At 35.9% G+C, this 13,643-nt stretch overlaps 1 protein-coding gene across 3 annotated transcripts in view; it reads right to left on the minus strand.

The window, feature by feature from the left end:
* The window catches only part of Nlk (nemo like kinase), a 170,651-nt gene that overhangs the window by 59,010 nt on the left and 97,998 nt on the right, over positions 1-13,643 (minus strand). For all 3 annotated transcript variants that reach the window (XR_002821945.1, XM_023719922.1, XM_023719923.1), the window contains exon 3: positions 6,498-6,553. Coding sequence is in view for 2 of the 3 variants with exons in the window: in XM_023719922.1 (XP_023575690.1) it covers positions 6,498-6,553 (56 nt within the window). In the remaining variant the exon portion in view is untranslated. The remainder of the gene's footprint in view (positions 1-6,497; positions 6,554-13,643) is intronic.

Below are 13,643 nucleotides of genomic sequence, written 5' to 3' on the forward strand. Positions count from 1 at the left end.
GAGATAGCTCAGCATTCTAAAACACCACCTGCTTAGGCAAGCTTAGCCAAGTGCTCAGGGACCGTGGTTCAATCCCTGGCACCACATGCCATGCCAGCCCCAACCCCAGGGTAGGCTGAGCTGGTCATAAAACAAAAAACAAACAAACAACCTAAGAAATATCCACTGCTATCTCTCCAAATTCTTGTCACTCTTCAAGGATTATCTGAAATCATTTCCCTCTAGTCTCCTTACTGTTTTGTTTTGACTGAAGTAATGTCTCTGCTTAAAGTCTAACACTAGTTGCCTACATCCTATTGGCACATTCATCCAAATATGGTAGTTTACATCTTATCTCTCCCTCATAGACCAAGAGAAAAAGCATTAAGAGACATCAGGGACAGCAAGACTAGGTTACAAACATTCCTGGGCCACCAGATGAGACAAAATAGGTTCAAATCACAGCTCTGTCATTTCTAAGTAACCTTGTAGAAATTATATACCTTTCTGAGCTACAGATTCATCTTAAGATGGAGACATGAGTAAATTGTTTAGGACAGTACCTGATACAGTGACTTTTTAAAAAAACTTGAACAAATGATTTACTTTTGTATCCACCAGAGATTAGTCCAATGTCATATACATAAGAGTGCTAAATATTTCACTGACTGAATAAACAAAGCCAATCAGATAATAGCTATGTTATCTATGGTTAGAAATTAAATTTAGTTGTTCCTGGATTACTGTCAATTTTTCTTTTTTTTTTTTCTTTCTCTGCATGTCTGTTCTAGGCTTCTGAAGTAAAAAGCCAGAACTGGTGATATCAGATAAGTGAAAGTTTTGGTTTTAAATTATCAAATGCCTTTCAAATAATTCAGTTTGGAAGCCAAAATAGGAAAAAAAAAAAAAAAAAAAAAACCCAGATTTTGGTCTTTCTAGGTTTTTTTCTTTTTTTTTAGATAATAGGGATTCAATTCAGGCTCTTCAGACTGATCTACATCCCAGCCCTTTTATACATTTTAAATTTTGAGACAGGGCCTAAATCATGATGAGCAAGAAATTCTGATCATATGGGAATCTTTATGCTGTAAGGCTGGGCACAGCAGCACACTTCTGTGCTGTGATCTCAGCATTCTGGGAGGCTGAGGCAGAAGATGCTCAAGTTTGAGCCCAGCCTTAGATCCCATCTGAAAATAAAGCAAGGGCTAGACATGTAGCTAAGTATGAAACCCTGGATTTAACACTCAATACCAAAATCAAACAAAAACATGTCCCAGGATACAGATTTGCTAATACTGCTGCTACAGAAAGAGCACATTTATATGCATATATGCATTTCATTTGTTCTTAGCTCGTCACTGATTCCTCGAGGGTTTCAGAGCTGTTCAATAGCATCAAGATTTCTAACTGGCTAGAACTATCTTCCTGACAAAAGATTACTGCTTAAACACTGCTTGCACTACGTAAACTTATCATACAATGGGCATGATTCTGAGAGGGAAAGAATTCTGTAACAATTATACCAGGATATAAGGTTACTGTACTTTTTAGTACAGTACCCAGGACTGTACTAAAAAGGCAGGAAACATGATCACCACGTTAGACCTCTCATTTTCAAGGGGTTTAGGATGCAACTGCTTTTAGCACACGGGACCCTCATCACTTTCCATAAAATTCTAAGACATTATCTCAAGACAAAAGTAAGCTCTGCTCAAAACACACCAAATTTTAATCTCCAAATCAGTAATCATCTTCCAGTGCTTTCTGGGAAGGGCCCTGTTCATTTGTACTGTGCAGAGTAAAGAACCCTGACAAAAGCAAAATAAATACTGTTTTCCAATCAATTAGAACTGAATTAAATTTCGGCAGGCTCAAATTAAGAACAAAACTCTTTTTAATAGATGTTTCCTCATAGAAACTCCAAGTACAAAATGAAAAAATGTAATCTTTTAAATGTTAACATATAAGCTCAGAAAAATATATGATCTTTAAAATTATTAAAGCACACACTTCCTAGATTAATATATTACATAAAAATGATGAAAACAAAAAGCTAGAGAAAACAGAGGTCACAGAACTTACCAATCCTTCTATACCTGATTTATATGACATCTGTGGCCATCTTGTAGGCAGATTCATAAACAATTATATCTAGATACTGTCCTATTCTTAGAACAAGTTAGTTGACCAAATTATCTGAAAATGCATAGTATCTTAAATCCCAAGATAAGTTTCTGATAAGCAATGATATAGTAATCTTTTAATTACAATTTCAGTATCTTTTGCTCCACTTATATATTTGATTGTATTATATCAAAGTGCTCATAGGACTCAGATTTTCTAAAATATATTAGTTATTCAACTAGGTTTCAGACAGCTGGTTTAAAATGTTTACCTATTAAAACAAGAATGTACACTATAACAGCACAATTTTTCTAATTTCAGAAAAAAGTATGATGTAGTACCATATGTATAGTGGAAGAGTACTTCCTTCCTATAATCTAAGTGATACAAATGTATTTTTTTTGTTCTATCTGTTGTTGATCCCTCTTCAACTAAGGATATTAGTTAGATAAACAGCAACATACAACTTGCCTAAAATAGCAGCTCAAACAGGCCCAAAAATGTTTCTTAAAAGCACAATTCTTTAATGTCCTGCATTCCAAACTAGATCATTCCTTCCTACAAAGTTTCTACAATTCTGTGGTAGCTGTTATAATTTCATTTTATGTTAACAAGACTTAGTTTTCACACGTAACTCTATGCATTTACTTTTCTGTGTGATTTTACATATAGCTAAAAATTATACAACAGAAAACACAAAATTGGGGTTTAGGTTTAAAAGATTTTCTTACCTCTAGTCAAATAATAACTATGAGAGCAACGTGTTTTTTTCATCTGAAGTTAAAAATCAATGGATATAAAATAAAATTAAAAAGTAACATTAAACTAAATGTTAACTAGAGGGTTCCATAAACATCCATCACAAAGGCTCTTTATGTGAACATTTATGAACAATCCTAGGAGAAGGATTTCATAGAAGCACCCTGCTAATAAATGGGCTAAAATTAGCTATTAACAGCTAATAAGTCATCTGTGACACTCATGATTTTAAGCCTTAATTATGCTAACTTTTCCTGTTCCATAAGTATTTAAAAAAATAATAAACCAAAGCTCTCTCAGATACAATGAAATTATGGTCCTTAATAAGTGATTGAGAACTCTTACCTTACAGAAGCACTCATGCTTGTTTGTGTTTTTGCTTTTTTAATGGAATGACAAACCTACCTACACAAAATTAATGCTAGATAAAAAAATTTGTACTTAAAACAAGATGGATATGAGTTACATAAATGTTCAAAGAAATCCTAAATATATATATTTGGGAAATATTACATATATATATATATATATATTTGGGATTTATTTCACATATTTATATTCATCAACTATCTCAAATGAAAACATTCTTTCTGTACAGAATGCCTGCATACAGTGAGTATTAGTTCAACAAACTTGGGTTGTAGGACTTGCTTCTGGGAAATAACCTTTGAGCCACTCTGCCTGATTACTGTAACTTAGTACATGTGAGAGTTTAGTTATGTAAATTTATGCTAACAGTAAGATTTATGGTGAACACATGTTTTTGTTTGCCAGCATTTTGGGTCATTGTGTATTCACTTATGCGGGGGAGGGCACTGAGTTGTTAAGGCTGTAAAGGTTCTCCCTGTGTAACTGACCCACAATATAATCCCTGAACCTCAAGGCTTAGGTAAGCCTCCCTGGTTGGTAACAACACTTGCCCATACTGTCATACATCTAAGCCACGTCTCCTTGTCTACAATTCTACTGGAAAAACAAAACAAAACAAAACAACAAAAGAACCAACTAGAATCTCGCACTACGCACTATGTACCCTTTTTCATTTGTTGATTTTAATCTATAATCTTTTTGCTGTAATAAACTGTAACCATGATGAAAGAGTAACATCTGTTCTGGGTCCTTTGAGTCCTTCTAGTCAATCATCAAACCTGTGGGTGATAGTGGGAATCCCTGATAACTAAAATACAGTAAAATTAATATTTAATGAAGGTTGTTTTTTTTAATTTCAAGGTTTGGTCTCAGTAACTTCGTTTTCAAAGAAGCAGAAATAGTACCGTACAGACAAGAAGGCCTTCTGGCATGTGGACTTCTTTCCAGTCATGTAAGGTTAACAAACGTAGCTCCTGGTGTTAAGAAGTTGTTCTATGGAATGAAACAAATGCTACCCACTCCCACTGGTACCTCCCTTTCCTTCACTGAGAACCCAGATCATCTTCATGAAGTTTATGAAACAAAATAATGCATTTTCCCCTCAGATACCACTACCAACCTACAGTTAAGAAGAAAATATTTTTCTCAATTTTTCTATCCTTGGGTGAGTTTTGTGCATTTTGCTTATTTTTGAGACAGGAATTCACTAAGTAGTCCAGGTTGGCCTTAAAGTCATGACAATCCTCCTGTCTCAGCCTCTTAAGTAATAGTATTACAGGTATGTGCTGTCACACCCAGCAATTTTTTGTACTTTCTTTAAAAAAAAAAAAAAAAAAAAGTAGAGTGTGCTAAGTATGATAATTACAAAAGCACTCATCAGTCAGGAGCTGGTCAAAGGCTAGCCCTTTCCTCAGATGTACAGTGCTGGTGTACATTCCCCAAGTCCACTAAATTTTACTGTTTAAAGATTAATTCTATAAAGAATTTATGGATTAAACCACCACCAAGAATTATAGCATTGAAGACTATTAGTTTATCAGATTAAAACATCCCAGCAATGTGGATCAGCAACAATTCTTTCACCTTCAAGTTTTCCCAATTCTGTAGCCAGCTACGCTGTTCTCTTTCTCATTGGGAAGCTCTAACTTATTGTCAGTTTCTAAAGAAATTACAAAAAAGGATTGGATAGTATACAATTACCTAACACTCGTGGAGAGTGAGACTTCATTTGTTTCACTGCTGAATCAGAAAAAAAAAAAAAAAAAAGTCTGCTGGACATGGTGCTGCAAACCTGTAGGTAAACCAATAAGAAGACTAAGGCAAGAGGATCACTGAATTTGAGGCCAATCTAGTCTACATAAAGGAGTTCAAGGTCAGCTTCAACTATAAAGCAAGACCCCCTTTCTCAAGCACAACACAACACAACACAACACAACATCACCACCAACAACACAAAGGTCAAAAAGAAAAGAAAGAAAAAGAATCTATTATAATGTTTTACATTCTGAGTAATGAACCTAAAGTATTAATAGAAAAACTAGCTGGGCATGGTGGTGCATGCTTGTAATCCCAGCACTACCAAGGCTGAGGAGGGAAGCTGAGGCAGGAGGATTCTTATGAGTTTGAGACCAGCCTGGGCTACAAAGTGAGCTCAAGGCCAGCCTGCACTGCATAGCAAGACCCTGTCTCAAAAGTAAGAGAAGAGAAGAGAAGAGAAGAGAAGAGAAGAGAAGAGAAGAGAAGAGAAAGAAGAGAAGAGAGAAGAGCCTACTTTCAATGAACTGCACCATCATGAGCTCACTGCATTCAGTGATTTTGGATTCCCTGTTACTCATATGACTTCTTCAAACTAAATACAGAATAGAAGTTGGTGACATTTGGCCTAGAAATGTCAAATAGGCTAGTCCATGCCTCTGTTTTTCACATACAATCTCAGGGTGTATTGCCATGTATTATATAGTTCATTATTTTCCACAATATTCAGTGCACTATTTTTAGGCATTCATAGGAGTAAGAGAAAGACACTAAAGCCTGAGAAAATGATATAATTAGAGGTTGAAAACCAGGCTAAAAGGTCAGACTACGTAGAAATAAACCTAGTCCTAACATTCCCTGGCTGTGTGATCTTTGTCAAATTCCTTAACTTTCATGCCTCAATTTCCTCTTCTGTAAAATGGAAATAATCACAATACCTCTCTTAAAAGATCGTTGTAGGGATTAATTAAACTACGTGTTAAGAACTCTGCATTGTGCCTGGCATCTGGTAAAAACTACATACTAATATGGCTAGTAGTATTACCATTACCACTACCACCCCATTTATTCCATGGAACACAGGGCATTTAAATTACTCGCTATTTTTATCTCACCATAAATGTTACAAAGAACCATGGTTTATTTTTTTCCTTGACAGACTGCTGTATTTGGCAAAAGGGCTTTATTGGATTACGCCTCCAACATAGTTACCTCCCTGGTTCCATCTACAAAATAGGATGGGCATACACTGTCTCATAGGCTATGTGGGGATTAAATATGGCTGGCATCTGTTCAGATGTCCCGTTCTGTGCTATTACCACACAGGACAGACCGACAGTACTGAGCTCTGTCAAGACACTTGAGAGTTCCAAAATTACCTGGTTCTAGGTACTCAACCACTCCTGCAAGGATGAGATTTAATATAGTTCAAGGCATGAACCTCAAAGGTGCTAGAAGAACAAATTAGTTTATAAACTGTCCCCTTCTTTCACATTCCCTGGTTAGGATACATTTCTTCAAAATAGTCAATGTGTGGAGGTTGGAGTATGTCAAGGGCAGAGAGTACCTAAGAAAAAGAAAAAAAAAGTCAAATTTAGAGAACTAAAGAAGAAACAAAATTTGACATAAATGCAAGTAAATACTATAAACACTTCAATAATTTATGGCTCAGTTACTATTGTGCAATAAAATTAAGTTTAATCAGCAAAGAAACACAGTTTTAAACATTAAAATGTGTTTGTAGACTTATTACGTAAAAGACAATTCTAGCTAAATCAAAATAAGAGGTAAATCTGGGTTATAATACATGTTACCAAAATCCCTGCCTAGGAAAGTGTTGCATGAGAAACTCCATTTATCATTCATTCCTTTATTTCTCTGTTCAACAAATGTTTACTGTACACATTGTAACTGACAGGCACTGTGGGAATCTCTTGGGGTATTCAGATGAACAAAACAGTTACCATCTCTGCTTCTATGACTAGAGGAAAGGTAAGGATAAAACAAGCAAATAGTTGCATAAATGTATAATTATCATCTATTATTATGAAGGAAAAACATAAAAAAGCGTAGAAATAAAAGGCTCTCTAGGGCCAAAGATACAGCTCAGCGGCATACTGCCTGCTTGGCAAGGTTCAATTCCTGGTACTAAACAAAATAAAACGTAAAAGAATGCCTGAAGTAACACTGTTCTAAGATTTGAAAGCTGGTTAGGAGATGATCAGTGAATGAGCAGGAAATGTGAAGAAGACATTGAGGCAGATTTTAGAGATAGAAAATCCAGTGCTGACAAAACCTAGTCAGTAGGAGGAAAAAAATAGGCTAGTACAAAATAGAAGGCAGGAAATACATCACATGAAATCTCTTCTAATCATATTAAGCACAATAGATTTTATTATAAGAAGCCACCAAGATGGAAATAAAGACTTTAACACATCTAAAATTTAGGTCTTTCATAAAACAGAGTATTAACTACCAATACAACTTAACAAATAGGCCCACTTGCCCTACCAGGTGCTTATCTACTCTTTTAAGTCCCATCTATAATATTACACCTAAGAATCTGAATTCATCTAGCTAATGAGGAATATCAGGCTCAAAGGAAAGAAATAGGAAATAAAATGAGAAAAGAAAATGGGTCAAATTTAGAGGTAAAGAAGAAATAAAGTTAGAAATAAATGTAAGTAAATACTATGAGCTATAATAATTTCTGGCTTAGTTCCAATTACCCACTAAAATTAGTGGTTCAAGTTTATATTTTCTAATCTTGACCTTAAATTGTTTAAGGAGATTCCTAACATGGAGAATTTCTAACATGTAAAAGTAAACAATAATATAAGGAACATCTGCTTAATCAATACTTGGCCTGAGTTATCCACATGCCATTCTTTTATCTATTACTTCTCCCCACCACCACACAGTTTTTTGTTTTTTTTTTTTCTTTCTGTGCAGGGTCTCACTACACAGTTTGGACTTGTAGTGATCCTCCTGCCTCCCTAGTGCTGGGATTACAGGCATGCACCACCACACCCGGACTCCATCGGGCTCAACATGCCCAGGGGCAGGGCCGGCACTGGGCATAGCATGCGGTGCCAGGGATTGAATCTTGGTCTCTGCGTTACCTAAGCAAGCGCTCAGTTCTCCCACCACACAGTTTTGAAGCACAAATTAGACTTTTTCCAGCCATTTAAGAGTCAAGTATCTGCAATGGATGAAAACTTTGAAAAATAATAATTACTAAATTGAAAAATTTGGTATTTTATTCATTTATTTCTTACAGTGTTGGCAAACACAGGGCCTCATGTATATTTTAAAATATCAAATATCTGGACTAAAATTTCTAAATACATAAACCTTGTTTACTATGCTTTTTTCCACCCAAGAATTTCTCACTTTAAAATTTTAGATTTAAATTATTTTATTAAATTAAAACCTTTTTTTTTCTAAAACCTTCTTTGATGAAAACAATTCACTCACTTTATATCCAGTTAAACAAAAAGGTTTTTGGTTTAGATGCTTTAGTAAAGAAAATAAATATTTCCTTTTTGAATTAAAATATTTATGCTTACAATTTTGATATAAACAGAAAACAGATTTTCCAATTTCTTCAAAGAAAAAAATTTTATCATGTGAAAGATAAATTATTTCATTTCCATATTTTTAAAACATATAATTAGCCAGTCACAATTTCACGTAAATTTCTTTCTCATTATGTGATAAAAAAATTTTTTTTGGATGTGAGTATCTGAAGCTTGAAGAAGACAGAAAATAGTGTTTTACTTGACATCTTTTGGACTCCCAACTCTGTATCTGAACAACACACATCCTGTCTTGGGGGAAAATAGAATGCAAAGAATGACAGCGTCCATTAGACCAAACTATTTTATGCTTCAAATCTATCTGCTATAATTAGAGGTTATCTAGAGGAAAGTGACAACCATACATTTTAAACCTTGAGAGACGAGAATGAAGCTTTCTCATTCCATATTTGATGAGGCTTTTCATCAAATAAGCCATATAAAAAAACCATATAAAACAATGTTAGACATTTGCACTACACCACTTGACTGCAATTGTTAGCTGTAAAAGTATAATATTTTAAGCTGTCTGAAATATTTTTCCCCCAGGGTCTCATCCTTCCCGGAGCTGAATTTTTTTTATGTCTGTTGTTTCATGCTTACTCTTTCTATCCCAAAATGTCTAGGAGTGGACAGAATTCAGTATTTCTAGTCAGTAAAAACACTGCTTAGGCCAGCAGGAGATTATCCTGGAATCCAAAGTAATATAAATGAGCATGAAGAAGTAGCACGGAACTTTAAACTCCAAACTCTAAGGCTGACACTCCATTTTAATAGCTAGAATTCTTTTTTAAAAAAAATAATCTCACTGAAGGAATAAAGTACAGGTGATTAACCTCATGGTATAAACAAGAAAACTCCTATAAGGACTCGGTCTGATAAACAGCCAAAGAAGCCAGGCACAGTGGTAAAGGGTTGGGGCACAGTGGTAAAGGGTTGGGGGCTAGGGAAGGACAGGACAGGATGACACGACAGCTATCAAGTAAGATGACAGCCTGGGCAACTTAGCAAGACTTTGTCTCAAAATAAATTTTTTCATTAGCATTACATTATTTTTTCATTTATTAGTACATGTTTGTAGTACATAATGTTTACAATCCTCATGGGGAACTGGTATATGTACATGATACAGCTTAATCCTTTTTTTATCCATTTTCCTCGTCCTCCCTCTCCTTTCCCTCAAAATAAAATTTTAAAGCCAGCTAGGGAGAGCTTAGTGATAAAGTACTTGTGCTTGCCCAGCATGAGTGAAGCCCAGGATTCAATGCCTAGGAGAAGCAAAAACAACCCCTCAATGTATCCTTAAATATCACAAACTGTTCAAAGGATCTCAAATACAAAGAAAGTAAGCAGACTTAATTAATTAAAAATTGAATTAAAGTTATTCCAAGGACTACTGTCAAGGACTTAAAGACAAGAGCGAGACATTTACAAAAAAGCCAGTGAAGTCTTGTTTAGCAAGAAACTACTCCTCCATTCTCTAGCCCCTAATAGTCTAAGTTCTTCACATGGAAATGACATTATCACAGCTATCTTAACAGTTGTAACACATAGTACACAAAACCTATGAATATAATTTAACAAAAGTTTATTCATTTTTTTGAGACAGGGTCTCACTATATCCAGGCTGGCCTCAAACTCAAGTGATCTTCCTGCCTTAGCCTCTCCAGTATTGGGAGCATACACATGTGCCACCACGCCCAGCTCAATTCAATACTTTTCCATTTATGTATTTGGTACAGGTCTCACTATGCAGCTCGGACTTGGAGTGATCCTCCTGTTTTCAGCTTCCCAGCCCTGGGATTACAGGTGTGTGCCACCACACCTGGACTCCTTCTTTGGCTCAGCACACCCCATGGGTGGGCCCAGCACAGCATCGGGGACCGGGTATTGAACTCTGCTCCCTGAACTTGCCAAAAGAGGTGCTTACTCTGCTGAGCTATCTCACCGGGCCTTCCATAAATTTTTTTATGTATAGATATATTCATATAAACACTCAGATCACAAAATTAAGCATTTTGATGTCACAGAGAGCCCCTTGCCTTTTTCTGCCAAAACTCATCTGTCACTCATTAGTTCTGTCATTATAGATTCATTCTGTTGCCTATTCTTAAACTTTGTACAAACTGTAAATAAAGTCTTCTGTTTATGAGTTCTTTCACATTGGTATGCCTGTGAGATTTATCCATGTTTCTGTGTGGACTGCTGGTTCATCCTCCTTTTTCTTAATGTGCAGCATGAAGCCGGGCATGGTGGTGCATGCCTATAATCTCAGCACTAAGGAGGCTGAGCCAGGAAGAATGCTGTAAGTTTGAGGTGAGCCTGCACTTTATACAATGAGTTCAGGAAAAGAAAAAAAAAGTAGAATGATATTATATGAATAGGATATACTAAAATGTACTTATCCAGAGTGTTACTGGATTAAAAAAAAATTTGAATTGTTTCCAAATGTGAGCATTTTTCTACATTTTTTTGTGGATATACGTATACATTTCTCTTGAATGTTTAACAAAGAGTAGAGTAGGCTGAGCCACTGGGTATACATTTAGGTTTAGTGGAAACTGCCAGTTTTGCAAACTTGCATTCTCACTAGCCATGAGACTGACTCAGAACTACTTATTGAAATGGTCAGCATTTCTCACTGCATTATAGTGGCACCTCTACTGTAAATCAGGCAAATGTATATGTGTATATCAGCTTACAGACTGCTTATTTTGTTCAATTAATCTGTTTGTTTACCCTTTTAGTGTTTGGTATGTGAGTCTCAATACCTATTATACAATGTAATAATATCTGTGGTATGAATTTCTAACTATTCAACTTCTCCAACATTTTTTAACTATTTTAGATCTTAAGTTTCATAAATTCTAGAATGGTTGTCCATTTCTATATACACTAAAACAGAAAATTTTGACTGATTGAAATGACACTATGGCTATAATGACAGTTCACTGTATGTAGATCTTCTAATCCACAAACATGTCAAGACTATTATTTTAAGTACATCAATAATTTATGTACAGAGATAGCTTGGCGGCCTAAGTGCATGCCTGGCAAGTACAAAGACCCAGCTCCGATCCCCAGTACCACATGGTGTGCTCACCCCAGAACCCCAGGCACGCCACACTGGCCACCTGCAATTCCAGCACTGTGGAGGCTGAGAAGAATAATCACTACGAGTCAGAGCTGCACAGCAAGACTCTGTACCAAATAAACAAATTTTAAAAAACACTAATTTGCCCAGTGCCACAAACTTGTGACATATAGCAAATAATCAAATCCAGTAGAAAGTTAATATACCTACCACCTACTGTGTGACTGATATTGTTGGCTGAAGTCAAGAAGAAGCCTGAAGGGCTGGCCAGATAGCTCAGTGGACTAAAGCAACTGCTTAGGCAGAGCACTGGGGCCAGGGTTCGATTCCAGGAACCAGCTGTGCAGACCCACCCCCCCGGGGCATGCTGAAACCTCAATAGAGACTGAGCATGGTGGTGCGTGTCTGTAATCCCAGCGCTTGGGAGGTTGAAAACAGGAAAATCACTGAGTCTGAGCTGCATAGTGAGACCCTGTAGACCCTGTCTTAAATACATTTAAAAAAAAAAGAAAAGCAGCAGCAGCAGCAGCCTGAGACTTATATTACAGGTCTCCTGGCAGAAACTGACAGACTCTAAGGGGCTCTAAAGAGCTTTAGAGAGCAAGTGAAAGTCTAAAATGAACTGTATGTACATGCATTTTTTCAAGAGTTGATAGCGTTCATGAGATTCTTAAAGGACCACACAATTAAAAATGCAATCATCACTTTCCACACAGATCATATGATAACTATACATGTACAGTATACAGGTGGGTAGAAATTTTGCCAGATTTTATAATAGCTCAAATTTTCACTATCCTAAGGATAAGCCCTTTCAAAAAGTACCAATCTTTAGAAAATAGAAGCAATCCATTTGTTTCCCAAAGTTACTGCACTAAGGTGAACTTTTCCTTTAAGTAGCTACTCAGATATGCATGTGTGTATATGTACGTGTATAAACTTAGTCAGATCATCTGAAATCAATGATTTTATCTATTTATTTATTTATTTATTTATTTATTTATTTATTTTGATCTTTTTGAGACAGGGTCTTGCTAGCAGTTCAGGCTGGACTTGAGCTTACTTTGTAGCCCAGGCTGATCTCAAATTCACATAGATTCTCCTGCCTCAGTCTCCTCAGTGCTGGGATTACAGGAATGTGCCACCACACCTTGCTTGAAAGCAATGATTTTGTTTTAGTTTGATTTTTTGGTGGTACCAGGGATCAAACTCAGGACCTTGCACTTGCCAGGCAAACACTTATTCCACTGAGTTATCTCCCTGGCCCAAAAGCAATGATTTTAAAACAGTAAATTTAAAGGTTTCTTTCAAAAGAAAATTCAAAATCTCAAGGTACTGTAGCTGTTCTCTGACACACAACAGGCATCCAAATTGAAAGCCAATTTTCTAACAATGACCAGGTTAATCTAAACTATATTTTTTAACACAATATTCTTTTCTTTTTCCTTTACTCAATCAAATCTTATTTTTAAGACTTATCTCAAGCTTTTATCTGTATTTGTAGCATCTTTGAATTTCTAAGTCTATAGTACTTTTTTATTTTTTATTTTTTAATTTTTAGGGAAGGGTCTACCAGGTGTTCAAGGTCTTATTACTAGATCAGACTCATAGTGATTTGCTTGTTTACAGCCTCCCAAGAGCTGGAATTCAGGCATGAGCCACCACACCCAGTCTCAACTTTACATCTCAGCACATGCTGGGGGCGGGGCTGGGCCGGCAGGTCCCAGGAATCAAACTCCAGCCCCTGCACCTGCTTGCAGGCGCTTTAATCCACTGAGCTATTTGGCTGGCCCTTAAAAGTTCAGAAGGATTTTTTTTTTTTTTTTTTTTATTTATTTATCTTTGGCTGAAAGTTCATAAAGATTTTTTTGTTGTTGTTTGGTTTTTTGGTTTCTAACAAAGAATACTTGGAAGACTGGATATATAGAGACAAAAGAAAGAAGTTAAGTTGTTAACTTACATCAATTTCAGGAAAGCCAAAAAAA

This window comes from Octodon degus, unplaced genomic scaffold (assembly GCF_000260255.1).
Source record: "Octodon degus isolate 3935 unplaced genomic scaffold, OctDeg1.0 scaffold00072, whole genome shotgun sequence".
In the NCBI taxonomy this organism is placed as follows: Eukaryota; Metazoa; Chordata; class Mammalia; order Rodentia; family Octodontidae; genus Octodon; species Octodon degus.